The sequence below is a fragment of the Excalfactoria chinensis genome, chromosome 15 (genome assembly GCF_039878825.1).
Source record: "Excalfactoria chinensis isolate bCotChi1 chromosome 15, bCotChi1.hap2, whole genome shotgun sequence".
Taxonomy (NCBI): domain Eukaryota; kingdom Metazoa; phylum Chordata; class Aves; order Galliformes; family Phasianidae; genus Excalfactoria; species Excalfactoria chinensis.
This window is the reverse complement of record NC_092839.1, coordinates 8,829,924-8,845,550: the sequence shown is the minus strand read 5'-3', so window position 1 is coordinate 8,845,550 and position 15,627 is coordinate 8,829,924. Positions and strand designations below refer to the sequence as shown.

Below are 15,627 nucleotides of genomic sequence, written 5' to 3'. Positions count from 1 at the left end.
CAGCGCACCTCCCCCCCCAGCGGGGCGCAAAGCATGCTGGGAGCTGTAGTCCCTCCGCTCGGCCTTACGCGGGGAGGAGGCGGGCGGGAGCGGCTCGGCCTACAAATCCCATCGTGCTCCGCGCGCCGCCCGCTCGGACTGCGGTAGCGGGGGGTTGAGGTGGGCACCGGGAACAAGCGGCGGCCTTCCCTCCCACCTCACACCCCCCCCGGGCCTCGGCAATACGGGGAGCGGAGCGATGGGCGGGGAGGAGGAGATCGTGCGTATCGCCAAGCGGCTGGACAAGATGGTGGCCAAGAAGAGCGCGGTGAGTGGCGGCCTCCAACCCCCCCCCCAGGCCTGCACTGAGGAGGGGGCGCCTTCCCCCCAGAGCCGCGCTTATTGGGGTGGGGGGCTCCTGTTGGGAAGGGCCATCCCTGTGTCCCTCCTTCCATTCTAAAGGTGAGGGCCCTCCCTGCTGCCCATCTCCAGGCCGTGTTTTGAAGGGGGGTTGCGGTTGTCTCCAACGGCCATCATCGCTGTGTTGCAGCCCTGCCCCCTCCCCAGGCCTGCCGGTACCGGGGCCTTCCCCAACCCCCATCTCTGTGCCCTCCGTCCCCATTGCAGTGCGGGTAGGCCCACCCTGTGCCACCAGCCGTCCTCCTTGTGAAGCCCCTCTACCCCCGTTGTGCCCCCCAGTCCAACTCTGTTTTCTTACTGGGCAGCACTCCCAGCCCATCTTCCCCATCCTCTTTATGGGCAGGGGGAGCCCTTTTGCATCCCCCACCACGTCCCTGGGTACATCCACTGGCACATCCTTGGGTGACCCCCCCAGTGCTTCTGTATCTCCCTCCTGCAGCCCTGTCCCATAGAAGCACTGCTTCTGCTTATCACCATCAGCCTTTAGAGTGCAGAGGGTTTGGCCACGCTGCTGTGGGTCTCATGGGGGGTGTAGTGGCTCCCTGGTGTGGGGAGGGAGGGCTTGATGGGTTTGTCAGCTGTTTCTCAGCAGCATCAGCAATGCCATGGAAGCAAACTGGGTGCAAGAAGGGTTTTACACCTGGGTTTGGACCAAAGGGAGTGGGAGGTGATGGGTGAGGTGGGGAATGGATTAGGGGAATGAATGTTGGGTTATGGGGCGTTGGGTGCAGCTGTGATTGGTGAGCTCCTGGGTGCTGGACTGAACGCTGGTACCTGTGTAGCTGTTGTACCAACAGGAGCATGTGCTTGGGCTCAGTGCAGCCTATTGATGTCTGTTCCTGTTGATGGAAGGTTTGCTACACCATTGTTGAAATAACTTTGCTGAATTTGCTTCTGAGCTTCACTGAGAAAGAGGCAGCTTCTTAACGGCGCGGTATGCAACCTTTCCTCTTGGTTGGCATTTTATCTGTTTATTTTGTATTAGCTAATTTGCCAAACTCTTCCTGCAGGGAGATTGCCTGGAGTACCTGTTTGTTGCTCTAGTTTGTGTGTGGATCCCTATTGGCTGCCGTTTCCCCATGTGTGGCTCCACTTCTGATAACAGAAGCACGAATCACCAGGTCTTTTTGTATGTTAAGGGCTGGATTTAATGGAGTCTTTTACTGTTGGAGGAACTGAAAGGACTGGACCTGCCTGGATGGGAAGCTGCTCATTCCTGGGTACTGCTATGTGTGGCTTATGCTGGTGTGAGTTGCTTCTGTGTGTGCTGGAAGCTTTCCTTCTGCTTTCATTTGGCTTTCTCAGTCTCTGTTCTCTAGGGTGGCACTAGCAGCTGGATTGCTTCCTGCAGTGGATGGGAAACAGCTCTTGTGCACAGGGAGGAGGGAATGCAGGACGGTCTGTCCGTGTCACTACAATGATGGGCCCTGTAGGTCTTGTGCTGCAGATGGGCTTGAAGTTGTTAGTGTTGGAAGTGAGCTGTTGGATGTGAACACTGGAAGGCCTTGTTTGATAGAAGAGGGCAAGGAGGAGCTGGCTGAATGGAGGCAGGCTTGCTCTGAGCTCTGATCTGCAGAGTGCTGCTGAAGGGAGTTGTGGCTCATGTTGCTGTCCTTGCTTTTTGTCTCGGACTACCAGTTTCAGGCACCTTGCAAGGCAGATTTTCTGGATTATGGGATGTGAAGCTGGTACAAGAAAACCTTATATAACGAGTTTCAAACAACCAGCTTCTTAGCTTTGCTGCTTGATGCTTTGCTCCTAGTACCAGCTGTTCTCAGCGGAGGGGGATGTCAGTGTACCCACTGGGAGGTGGCCACATGGAGTTTCAAGTGGTAGAAAGAGGATGCAGGTGGCTGTGGCTCTAGACAATGCTTTTGAGATGTAAGTGGGTGACTGGAGTTCTTGCAGCTCTGCTGAACTCCTTTTACAACCTAATGTCAATAATTGGCACTCACTAAACAGTTGGATAGAATTACTCCTGCAAACCAGGTGGGTGCTGAGGTGGCATTTGTGATTCAGAGTGTATTTTTCAGGTGTTAAAGGTCTTGTTAGGTGAAGGTAGTGGCCTAATGCTCAGCAGCCTTGATGATGTTTTAAGGAAGAATTGTTGTCTTTGATTTCAACTTTCTAAATTCCCAGCTGTTGCATTTCTTTACTAAAAGCTGAGGCACCCATTCTCGATATCTTCTCTTCTCCAGGATGGTGCAATGGATTTACTAAAGGAGCTGAAGAGTATGCCTATGACTTTGGACTTACTGCAGGTGAGTTGCACAGTTGGGGTGCAGAGCTGAAGTCTGCCTCTGGATGAGCTCAAAACGTGGTGTAAATGAGTGTAGTAATTTACTCCAAGCATCAAAATAAATATTACCTCTAGAAAACAGCTCTACAGCTCAGTGCTGGACTGACAATGGAATAGCTTTAGGCCACACTGTGCTGCCTGAAGTTTGTGCACAGCTGATGAGGCAGTTATTCAAATTCCTTCTTAGCTGCTCAAAATAAAAGGGAAGATGTAAAGGACAGTGTGCTGGGGGTAGAAGTTCTTTAAGTCTTTGTAATGGTGATATTCAAGACATTAAGGAGATGTTGAACAGAATAACAATTCTGAGATTAAGATGCTCATTTGGGATTCTTTCACTCTAAACTTAAATGACTTGGGTGTGTAGTGGAGGTGTTTGGGAAATGATGGGATGCCTGGTTTGTGGTCAGTCCCAGCATCCCTTGTTTTTGGGGTTGGAAAGAGCAGATTGCTCTGGAAACCCATGGATATTGTGTGTCTTGGTCATTGTTTTGACTTTGCTATGCTTATTTCTGATTTCAGTTGGTAACAAATAATGTATCTGTTCTTGAATAATTCACGTGCACATTCACTTGCAGTCCACCCGCATTGGTATGTCAGTGAATGCACTGAGGAAGCAGAGCACAGATGAAGAAGTAATAGCTCTTGCCAAATCACTCATCAAATCTTGGAAAAAACTTCTAGGTAAGAAAATAATCACGTTCCTGTCAGATTCCACTTATGAAGGTGCTGGTTTCAGTGGGAGGCTGGCTTTAGCAGGAGGACTTGTGCATCCACGTAGAACATTCTAGCAAACCACCCTTGAAAATTGCATTGCCTTTGGGGTTTCATCTACTGCCATGCAAACTGTTTTTTTGAGTTCCTATGGCTAGTTAACTGAAAAGAGCAGGAGAAGCTTCAGAACTATTCTAATATGATAATGCAACAGTAGTTATAGAAACAATATCTGTACTCTGAACTTGACTTGTGTGCTAGGTGGCATTCACACAGCGTGTGCTGTCAGTCTCGTACCTCAGCTTAGAAAGAGAAATACTGGAATGGATTTTGGGTGATGACTTGGAGAAGGATCTTAGTTTAACAATTTGCAGACAAATTCACATTGTTTTCTGCTGGAGGGGCTTTCATGGTGGTTGGCACTGAGCAGAAGCAGCAACTGGGCTTTCCACATCAGAGTTGATGCGTGTTGGCTTGGCTCAGACAGTTTGCCTCTGGATGAAACTAGTTCTACAGTGTAATGAGAGTCATCTTCAGGGTTGTGCTCTTGGCTTTCAGCAGCACTTCGGAAGTGCAAGACTCCCAGAAGGACCAGCCCTTACTGGCCCTTCAGATGATGTTGGCTTGAAATACTGCATGTGGTGACACTTGAGAGAACTTAATCTAATCTACACTGGGCACTCAGGTTCTTTGAAAGGACCTTTTGTGATGAGGCAGGTCTTGTGAGGAAGCTTATCTGTTGTGGAGGGAAGGTGACTGATCCCTGCTTTCTGGTTTGGTGGGGAAAGGTTTTGTTTGTTAGCTTTTTAAAGGCAAGGAAGAGGTCTGCATGCAAGGCCATAAAAGCTTTCTTTGTCTTTTTAAGATTCTTTTTGTAGAATAACTTGCCTAGGGCCAACTCTGTGAAGTCATTGCTTAGTATATGCAGGGTTGCAGTGTAAAGAGCAGTTCTGAACACTTTCCCATCCAAGTTTGCTTTTTCTTTTTGTCCAAATTTAGATGCTTCAGAGGAAAAAAGTGAGGAGAAGAAGAAAAACCTGTCCTTGCCAACATCTTCCTCAAAGGAGACTGGTAACTCAAGAGACCAAAGGTAATGCTTCCCTTTAGCTGGGGATGATACTGTTGTCTAATTTGAATATTTTCTTAGCATCTTACTTGAATTTTCACTTCTAAGTATCTCAGCTGGGGATTTTTGTGTGCATAAACTCCTGGTCAAGGCTCATTAGGAGTCTAGGCTTCCTCAGTGGTGAGCTGTGTGGTGTGTTTAATACTGAACTGTTATGCAGACAGGTACTCCCTTCTCCAGGGTGTGGACAGGTGAAAGATCTGTTGTAGGTTTAGTGGGGTTAGGAACTGAGTCAGTGGTTGAGGTAAGATCTTTTGAGCATCCCCCTACAGCTAAAGGAAGGCAGCTGGCTCTTCTGTGTAAGGCCAGGAGCTCAGGTGGAAGCACTTGCCTTTCCCCTTCCCCAGCAGGCCCAGCTGACAAGTATTACAGAGTTGTCTGACACCATTCAATCCAGGAAGCAGTACAGCAGTTGAAAGAAAAAGGGAAGCTTCCATGGGATCCTGGCTGTAGGTAGTGAGACAACCCTCCCCTTCTTTCTTGGGCAGATGGTTGTCATAGGATGTGTGGAATGGAGCCTCCTGGTTTGTACTGCTACCCTTATGCTGTGCCTTGAGGGTATGCTGCAGCTACTGCTGCTTTTTCCCTTGATCCTTGATGTATGTTCCTCCACCAGTCTTTTGATTGGCAAAGCATCTCCTTGGTTGGTGAAGGATAAACAGAAGCAAAGGGAGGAGCTTAGCACAGATCCAGCATAGTGGTGAGCTCCTGGTGTCAGGCTGAGCCAGGCTCTTTGCAGAGTGCAGTGCTTATTCTCCAGCGCTGCAAAATGAACTGTTAATCTGCCTTGGAGAAAATATATATATTAGCAGCAAGGAGTTCTTGGCTTTGCTCTTTGAAGTGTAGGCTGTGATGAAAGGAGCCTGACTTGCTGCTCATTGCACGCATGCAGGTTCAGATGAGGCTGTTATCGAGGCACCAGAGAGATCAGCTTGTATTCAGATACTTCAGTCACTTATTTTGATAGATTTTGGCTACACCTTCCTCTTCTGTCATGGAGAAAAGCCCAAATAGCTCTTGGCTTGCAGTTTCTCTTACTTTCTGGAGTACAGATGTAGCAATCCCTCTGTAGTGACTGGATAGCTAATGCCGCTAGACCTGCAGGCTCTGAGCCAGCCAGCATGGGGCTGGCACCTGCATGATTACTGTATTACTGCAATCCCCTGTGCTGTAGTACGTTCAGCCATTACAGTAGTACATCTTAATGGACAATGTCTAATGTTTTTCTGGCAGCTTTTTCTTTTCTGGGCCTCTCTGAAGCTTTTATTGGGATGTTTTGGATCTGTGGCCTTAATTCAGCTCTTCCGTGAGATTTTTTTTTTCTTCCATTGCAGCTCTGAGTTCTGTTTGTAATCCCTGGCTGTTGCTTTGCACCATTTGGTTCTAGCATACATATTGTTTGTGTTTGTGTGTGTACTTTTGTTGTCTGGATAGATTTACAAGCTCCTTCTCCTGTTCAACAGGAACAGTGTGAGCCGCAAGGATTTCCTGAAATAAGTCTTCTAGGTGTGTTTGAGGTCTATTTCCCACTATTCTAATTATAAACTAACTTTTGAAGCTTAATGAATAGCACTCTGTACAGCTTTTGGAATAGCTCAGGAGCCTGTTTGGTCTAACTCAGGAGTGATCAGTTGTTTGTTTTCTCTTGTCATATATTCTATGATTCTATATGCGGTGTAAATTCTATTGAGTATTTTTAGCTCTTTGAACACCTAATAAATCTTATTTCTTAGTAGCTTGTTGCAGTGCTGACCAGTAAAACTAGCTAGCAACAAGTCTGTATTCACTGGGCAAGAGCATAAGTAAGCTGACAATAGAATGTTCAAAGTGCTTTTATTTCATCCGAGAGAGAAATGAATCTTCCAGCTCTGCTTTGACTTGAACAGCATGCTGAAGGTACATGGTGGGCTCTTCTGAATAGGGCTCAGTGAGGTTCTGAGCTGTGGAAATCCAGCAGCTCTGATGATGATCTGAGGGCTTCAAGACACTGCAGAGCCAGACAGGATTTTGACTTGGCAGCAATGGGATCCCTGTGCTGAGTTCCTGAGGCTGTCTGGCTTTGTGCATGCAGCTGTGGGTTCAGAAGGCTTCCAGCTCAGCTGTACCCTGCTGTGGGCTAACTAATCCCTTCCCGGGCAGTGCAGTGGAAGTGCTTGTTGATGAGAGATTTCTCAGGGCAGAAAGCTGGCAGTAGTGTCTCAACTTCACAGTGGTGTTCAGCCACTTGTATCTAAAGGAAACATGACCAGTGTGGTGTGACTGAAATTTTCAGGGTTTCTTGTTTTTCTTCTCTTACTGCATTGATGTTACCCAGACACTGGCAATAAATACTGTGCATTTTATGGCCCAAACACCAAAGTCAGAGCAATCTCTGTTGAAAAATTGGCTGTTCTATTGCCTACATATAAGGAGGGCAGGACAGGGAGGAAAGATCTATAAAGTCATCTGGGAGTCATAATAGCTCCATGCAGTAATTGTGAAGCTAGCTCTGTGTGCAGATGTTAGGCTTTATGGGTAAGATGCTTCAGCACTGTGGGTGTACCCCAAGCTGAGCTGCTCCATGGAGTTACTCCTCCAGGCTGGAGCCTGCTGCAGTGTGGGGTGGTGGCTGGGTGTCCTCTGGCTCTCCTGCCAGATGAGCTGGTTGATACAGTCCCAGCAGGCAGGTGTTTGCATTTCCCTGACTGTGCCTACGAGTGCTTGCAGGTGGAAAATGGAGGTTGTTTTTGCAAGGGAAGTAAGTGGTTTTTATTAGTCCTGTGTCCACCTGTGTGAGCTGCATGATGTGTAGAGGTGCTCTGATGAGTAATCAGAAGGGGGGAAGAAAAACCTCTTACATGTTTTGCTGTGTTTCTTTTTATATATCAGAGCTGAAGGAGCCATTTTTTTCTGAGCACAGCTTGCTCTGCAGAGCCTTGAGGAGGCTTCTCTGATTTCTGCTGCAGAACTCACCACGCTGTGTTTCTTGTTGGTTACAGAGAGCCAGTGTTCCCTTCTCACTGCTGCTGTCTGAGGGCTGAAGGATATCTCAGGAAGTTCTGAACACATTTGAGTTACTGATGGGGTGTCCTGTGGCTTTGTAATACTTGCACTTGATGCCTGGTGGTTCAGCACTGGTGGCTTGTGTCCAGTAACCAATTGGTTGGCAGACCTGCTTCACAGATTAAACCTCGACTTACCGCCAGCAGATTCCACTGGAGAGCTCCTATCTGGGCTGCTGGTGTTGGTTGCTGTGTTGCACTATGTGCTGGTTTGGAGCATGTCTTTACACTGGTATCCTCTGACTGTTTTGTGTTATAATTAACAGGATGCTTGGCCACATGCCTGCTGATCCCTTCTCTGCTCTCAGTGACCTGAACTGAGACATTCTGACAGGTGAAGTTTCTCTTTTAGCTCCAACAAAAGGCAGGAGCCTCCGAAGACCCCGACCACCCCCAAAATCACCACCTTCCCCCCAGCACCCGTCACCTGTGATGCTGTCCGCAACAAGTGCAGAGAGATGCTGACAACAGCTCTGCAGGCTGATGGTAAGTGCTGGGCAAAACCCTACATTGCCTGAAATGCTTCTCAGCTCCCAGTGAGTTCTGACAACCTGTGGGTCGGTACCAAATTTGGATCCTCTTAGAATCACTTTTCTGGAGCAGCCATGTCAAAAGACTGTTGCAATCAGTTTGGTTTGCCATCACCCTGTTGTCAGACTGGCTGACGTTGCAGCAGCTGTTGACACTTGCATAGGGACCTGATGTGTCAGGCAATGGCAGTTAAGAACTTGGGGTTGTGTTGTCTTCTTCTGCAGCCTGGGTGGGTGGGTCTGGCCAGAAGTTTGATTTTCAGGTGCGCAGGTATTTGCTTCCCTTTCTAGGTCTCAGTCTTACCTGATTGCTGTAAACTGAAGCTGTCATCTCTGCCTATCCTTGGGATGCAAAGTGAAGCTGTAACTCAATATACGGAATGTGTCGGTAATGGTGCTTATGCCAGCTGCCTCCTGCACTTAGACTCTCCTGTATATGCAGCCTGGAGCTGCTTAAATACTGTGGTCCTCTGTGGACCTGGAATAAAATAAGCTTCTCTTCCACTCAGAATGTGTTTTCTAAAGACAGAGGCAGCTGCAGGTGCTCAGCATCTCTAGAAGTCAGATTTTAAACACCTGAAGCTGACTGTATACTTAAGACCAAGTTGCAGATCCTTTTGTAAAACTGGGGCCTGTGTAAGCATTGCAGTTTTATTAATATGAAGCCAGGGAATGTAGACAGCAGATGGAGAGGTTCATACAGTCATTATTTCTAGCCTTTCTCTGTGTGTGTGCTGCATTATAACCCCTGTGTAACTCATAGAACTCTTTCCATGTGAAGCCTGGGAAGCAGTCCCCTCAAGTCTGTTGCTAAGCTCAGCCCTGCTCTGCTTTCCCCTGCTTTGTGGTGTTGGTTAACATACCCAGTGTATAAGCTGATAACAGTTTTTGCTCTCCGTGATTCAGTTTAATTGGCAAAAAGTAGCACATGAAAAGGAGAGGAAATGAAGGCTTGACTCTAATGCTGCGTGGTTTAGGCTCCATTGGATTTGTCTGAGCGGAGCTACTTCTCATTGACACCAATTTCTGCTGAGAATGAATTCCTTCCAGTTTGACCTCAACTGTGGCAAAAATACATTGGATATGGGGAAAGTTAATTTTGGAGGCCCAGCTTCTTGTTGGCTTTGTGGAGTGTTGTGGAGTGCAGGCCATCTAGGAGACAGATGGAGGGTGTAACTGGCTGGATTTGTCTGCTTTTGTCACTGCTCTTCTTGAAAGGGTCAGAGGGTGCTTAGAGCAAAGGCCAAGATGCCATTTGGTGGAAGGGGCATGTAAGCCAAAATAGCAGTCTAGATTTGTGTCTTCAATACTGAACCCAGGGACCCTTTCCTAGTTGGAAATCATTGATCTCTTGTTTCTCTTTGTCTTTCAGATGACTATATTGCCATCGGTGCTGACTGTGAGCACATAGCAGCTCAGATTGAAGAATATATCCTTGCTGTGCTAGGCTTTCTTAAGGGACTGCATGTCTCCAGGCCATGAAACAAGCACAGAGGAAAAAGGGGGCACTCTCTGTATAGATGTTCTGATTGACACAGTTGGTATGACTGTTCACATTGTAATGGGTTTGTAAGTACCAGTTTCTCCTTCCTATTAAAGCAGTATGTCCTGCTTCTAAAGACGTACAGCAGCCTTGTGCCTCTCTCTTGAGAGCATTGTGCTGATATCAGGGAGAAGCAATGGGGAAGACAGCAATGAGTATGAAGTTGCATGTAGATTCGAGATAAGCCAAGAGCTTGCTTGGTTTGAGGGCTGTGGGGCAGGAGGTGCAGCTGTACCCTGAGTGTGGGGTTTTATGTCTGCATTGCTGAGAGAGCGGGTTGAAGAACCAAGCATAATTGAAAATGAGTATTATTTCTGTGTGGAAAAAGTCAGCATTGGAAGCCTCTGGAGCCAATAGGCCTCGTCATAAATAGTGTTAACTTCCCAGAGCAGAATCTGATCACCATTGCTGTGATCAAAAGACAAATAGCAATAGCTGTGCTGTTCATGAGTGATGTAGGTGGTGGTTGGAAGCCTTTGGATTGACTGGAACGTCCTTGACTGCCATGTACGCATATACCAAGATATCAAGAACACTGACATGAAATACAAAAACCGAGTGAGGAGCCGCATCTCCAACCTGAAGGACTCCAAAAATCCTGAGCTGAAAAAGAATGTGCTCTGTGGGGCCATTACCCCCGAACAGATTGCAGTGATGACCTCGGAGGTGAGGCCCAAGCAGGGTTTGTTTCTTGTAGGGAAAGTGTCACATGGTGGATTAGCTTTGAAGCAAGTGGCTGTTCTGCTTGCCAGGGTTGCAGATTTCTTAGCAGCTGCTACCAGAATGCATGGGAAGGGTGCTGGCAGTGGCAGCTGTAATGAGGAGATTGCTCTGAAGTTCCATTGGAGCATCCCAGGGGTCTGGATATGAACAAGTAACTGAAAGTGAAAAGCTTTCTGTCTTAATACCCATCTGTTAGGCTGTTCTCTCCTGCTTCCTCTCTTGAATGTGGTGGTAAAACTGGACAGATGTGACTTTATTGCTTTTTTTTTTTTTTTGAAAGGAAATGGCCAGTAATGAGCTGAAAGAGATTAGGAAAGCCATGACGAAAGAAGCAATCCGGGAGCATCAGATGGCCAAGACAGGAGGGACGCAGACAGACCTCTTCACCTGTGGGAAATGCAAGAAGAAGAACTGCACCTACACCCAGGTTAGTCTTCCTGCTCCCCCAGCCTCCTTGGCATTGAGTTCTGCACAGGAAATGATCTGTCATGGTCTGGAGCTCTCGCTGCTTCTCAGCACGCCATGCAGCATGGCAGAAACTTTGCTGCTGGTGGGGAGAAGCTTTTGGAATGCTCAGTGCTCTCTAAAATGCAGCACTGCTGCTTTTGGGGCCATCTTTTGTTGGAGCTTGTGTAACTTTGTGCAGATGCTGCTCTCTTTCTGGAAGAGCTGGGCTTGTGCAGTACCAAGGAATGTCACACTAAGAGTATGTCAGTGCTGCTTGCTGAGCATCTTGGGGGAGCTGCATGTTGAAAGCAAGTGCAGGGAGTGTGGAGGTTGAGGAAAAGGAGGAGTGGGTTGTATAGAAGAAAGATGGCAGAAACTGCAGTAGGCATGTGAATGGTATTGGAAGCACAAATTAACCATGTAGGTAAGTTGTGGATGAACAAATCCCAACTTGTTTGAAATAAAAGCATTAAAGAAGTGAAATTATTAGTAAGGAATAAACAGTGGTGAGAGGCCTGGCTCTGAGCATGGCCCAGTAAGTCAGCTTGCAGAGCTGCCTCGTTTGTCTTGGCAGCGCGCGGAACTCGAGCTTCACTTGTAAGCTGGAGTCTGACTGCTTGGAATTGGGGCAGGTCACGGCAGCATCTCCTAAATAGAGATAATCAGAAAGGATTCCAGAGAAGAGTGTTGGCATTGGTGTATTCTATGCTTGAGGTAGGTGAACTGGCATTTATGAAAGCATTCAGAGCCAGGCAGTAACATCAGATGAGAATTACAGAGCTCAGCTATCTGGTGTTCTTGAGGAACGTGTTTAGTTTGCACCACGCAAATGCTGTGGCTCTTGCATGTTAGATAATTACACATGTAGATCACCATAATTACCCCCTTGGCATAGTTCTGCTGTCTGATTTGCTCAGGGAGTGCCAATATTTTGATGCCTTGTAGAACTCACATGCCATGAAAATCTGATTATTATTTTTTTTTTCTTAGCAAACTATGTGTTTCTGGCAAGGGCTGGCCACATCTGGGTTAGATATCAGTTCTTTAATGACTCAAATAGAAAGCAGACTGGAAATGTGCAGAACCTGGTAACCCAGAGTATATTTCTGTGAGGCCAGGACGCAGGACTGGTCTGTAAAAGGGAATGGCTTGAGTGCTTTTTTATGTGTTCCTGTGGAGCACGTGCTTGATGGGCTGAGGGTTTTGTAGCCTCCCAGCCAGCTGCATCCCTTCCCGGGGTGCAGCATGGCTGTGGCTGTGTGTGCTGCCAAAGCCACCCACAAAGAATGAGGGGTGAGGAGGGAAGGCTGCTGCCCCAAAATGAGTTGCTCAGATAGTGTCAGGCTTGTTAGGCAGTGTCTCCTCGAGTTGCTGCTGCTAAATGCTGGTGAGGTTGTTTTCTTGCTGCTGCCTTTGTCAGAATCATAAAGGTGAGATGGGGAGATCAGAGCTGCTTGAGTGCTTGTGCAATCACTTGAGTAGATGTGGGGCTCTCTTGCAACAGTGCAGGTCCTTGCATGTGCCCCTGGTGTGGGGAAAGGTGTCCCTGCTGTGGCCGGTTGTGTGGGTATCTGTCATATGTGTTTTTGTGTCTGGTGGAACCATCCCTCCAGTTCCTATCAGTGGCCTTTCAGTGCCAGAGCTTTCAGCTGCTCTGGTGTTTACCCACTGTGCCCCGGGCGTGCTGGCAGGCGGCTGTTGATGATGCTTGTCTAATCTGCTGTAATATAAGCAGACACTGTGAAGCTTGGTTTAGCTGCAGGATCTGCAAGTCTCCTAAATGTCTCAGAACATGTGTGTGGATGTGTAAATTTGTGTGTAAAACAATAACCAGATTCATTTTACAGGGAGGTTCTTTGCACTCCCAACCCTTGATGTCTTGATTTCTGACAGTGTGACCAGATGGTCAGCACGAATACTTTGGTTGCTGTGGGGGGGGGCAAGGAGCTGCTTTGTGACCCATGTTGTGAGGCTGCATACGATGCTCAGCTCCCCTTTCCTTTGTATCCTCCCCCAGGTGCAGACCCGCAGCTCCGATGAACCCATGACCACCTTCGTCGTGTGCAACGAGTGTGGGAATCGCTGGAAGGTAGCACACCAAGGCTATTACTGGCACTGAGGGGTGTTAAGGGTAGCTCTACCCACGGTGCTGCAGATGCTTAGCTGCTCTCCTCAGATGTGCTTGCCAAATGCTGGCTGGCTGGAGCGAGTGATCTTTTCCTCCCAGCACAGAGGCAAGAGCTCCTGGGTTCATCCCATCTCTGCAGACCAGCTGGGGCTGTGTCTCACTTTTCATTCCCTCTCTCCTTCCTCACATTCCCTCTTCTGCCATGACCAGTTTCACAGTGCTTTTCGTGCTCCCTCCGCCACCCAAGAGATGGTGGTGATGACATTGTGTAGGATTTTAAAACTGCTTTTATACTGTGTGCGGAGCTCAGATGTGAGCAGAAACGGCACCGCTACAGAGTGCCAGAGCCACAGCTGAGACATTCAAATAGGAGCTCCATTTAGCCCTTACTTGGAGGCCTGAGCCCTGCCTCCAAAGGATCCCCGAGCCCTTGCCAGCTTCAGAAACAAGACCATCACCCGGATCTTTATCTTCTAGGCAGAAAGCGCATGACCTGCAGCTCCCTTTAGTTGAGGTTTTCTAATCGGGGTTTAAACTCCCTTCTCTTTGCAGTTCTGCTGATATGTGCCATGGCCCAAGAGCGGCAGCCAAACGCAGATCTGAGTGCAACCTCCATACGCCAGCTCCCACGGCAATTGTGTATTGTGTCCCAAGTGAGTTTGCATTGTCACACGTACTGAGAGAGCAGCTGCAGGGAGGCCTGCCTCTCTGTTTGGGCCTCGGTGGAGAGCCACAGTAGTGGGCTGACAGTGGCAGGAGAGCTCACTAAACACACTTAGTCATTATTTTTCTCATCTAAGCGAGTATGGTCACTTTTTCTTCAAAACTAATATTAAACATTTTTGTCAGTTTCTGACTTTTATTTGAACTGCATGTGTCCAGCACTTTGCATTTGTTGTAGAGCTGCACAGGGGCTCAGAGAATGGTATCCGGATGGGTGAGGACTGATCCACTCCTGGACCATGAGACAGCAGAAAGCTGCTTGTAGGTGGACCATCAGTGTGTGAAAGCTTGCTCCTAGCCAGCTCTTAAAGGCAAGCTTCAGGTGTGAGCTCTGGAGATGTGACTCTGGTGGGGACCTGCAGGATCAGGCTGTTGGTGGGAGGATAACTGCAGCCTGCCTTTCCTTTCAGTAGTGTTTGATCTTGCTCTGAGGCTTAACATCCTTCTCTCCTGGGTTTCCTGGCTTCTAGCTGAGGTGATGCAGCATTCCAGGGACCCCCCTGTATGGTCACTTCTAGTCTTGTGCTCATAAGCAGTACAGGGGCATGCATTTGCAGTCACATTGATAGCATTGCTCTCCTGTTTCGGAGTGAAAAAGCAAGCATTTCCATTGGCTTTTCAGCATGCCAGACAGCAGACATTCAGCAGAGACCTTGGAGATGCTGAGAGGGGAGTAAGCAGCCACATGAAAGTGACGGGAAACGTGCTTGCAGCCCCTTTGAGAGCTGTGTTCCTCTCGAGGCAGTGATCCCAACAGGATCCTTTGCTCAAGGCTTTCACTTGATGGGGTGCAGCCAAGTCTCCCAAGAAGGAAAAGATTCAAAGATGCTGACAACTTGTTAAGCCTCACGAGTCTTGCAGCGGATGGGATTATTCAAGCCAGGCTTGAGAGGGAACAGTGTCCTCACAGTAATGCTTTAAAAAACCCTTCAGGATATAAAACCAAAGCTGGCCAAGGCACTCTGGCTCGTGCACTGTGAACAGGAGCCAGCTAATTACCAGTTGCTGTTGCTTTTCTTCTTGTATTAATGTAAGGAGAGGAGCAGAGCCTGAGTGCAATCTTAAATTTGCATATGGAGATTGAGAAACAAAAGGAGCTCCTCAAAAGCTGGAGGACAGCACCTTGTCTGGTGGCATTCTGCTGTGCTTCTGGGGCAGCCAGTGGGTGGAAAGCCATGGGATAAAAAGGGATGGAGACTGATTGACAGGAGGCTGAAGTGCTGGGATGGTGAGCAAGAGATGGCACAGCTTACCTGGTGGAAGTGGGTCCGTGTGGGTCTGGCACCTTGGTGGAGGGTCCAACCTGCCTGCTGTGTTCCTGGACAGCTTTGGGAATGCTCTGCAAACCCAAACACGAAGGTAAGATCTCTGTAGTGCAGGCTGTGATGCTGGAGGGGGGGAATGGGGGCTATCACAGTGCTGGCTCTGCTCAGTGCCTGCAGAGAAACCAGTGTGCTGCACCTCTGTGCCAGGGCTGCTGCTGCTGAGCCGCTGCTTAGCATCACTCATTAGCACTGTCACACTTCCATCACTCAAGGTACAAGCAGGGGGAGCGCCCTGGGCAGTGAAGTTGTTGCTTTGCTGCTTCTCTCTTGGTTCTTAATGGCTTCTTGGAACAGGACCGCAGTGCCCCTGCTGTGGGAGCTTGTCTGACCCAGTGGGTCTGTAAGGGGCTCTCGGAGCACTAAGAACCGAATAATAGAAATGCCAACATTCCTGAGCAAACGAACCCGCTCTGTTCTCTCTCAAAAAATCTCTTTTCTTGAGTTTGCATTTCCAGCTTTGGCACAAGAGAACTCGATTTTACTGACACGAATTGCCGCTCAATGGCGCCACCAGGAAGGAAGGAAACAAACAAGAGAAAAAGAAAAGAGCAAAGAGTTTGTTTGCTTAAAAAAAATATCTTCAATAAAAAGAGCTCGTGCTCTTTTCCTGTAAGGGATGGAGAGAGAGGAGG

The 15,627-nt window shown here is 48.2% G+C and overlaps 1 protein-coding gene across 2 annotated transcripts; it reads left to right on the top strand.

Annotated features, from left to right (window-relative positions):
- Positions 1–13,815, top strand: TCEA2 (transcription elongation factor A2). Of its 2 annotated transcripts, XM_072349999.1 has the most exons (10): positions 1–307; positions 2,598–2,660; positions 3,274–3,379; positions 4,409–4,499; positions 7,929–8,062; positions 9,479–9,535; positions 10,161–10,315; positions 10,653–10,799; positions 12,837–12,908; positions 13,500–13,815. In XM_072349999.1, the coding sequence occupies exons 1-10, from the start codon at positions 239–241 to the stop codon at positions 13,506–13,508; spliced, it is 903 nt and encodes a 300-aa protein (XP_072206100.1). In that variant the 5' UTR covers positions 1–238; the 3' UTR covers positions 13,509–13,815. The 2 variants fall into 2 exon arrangements, with proteins under 2 accessions (XP_072206100.1, XP_072206099.1); XM_072349998.1 differs by lacking the exon at positions 13,500–13,815 and having other exon boundaries at positions 12,837–12,953.
- The last annotated feature ends 1,812 nt before the right edge of the window (positions 13,816–15,627 follow it).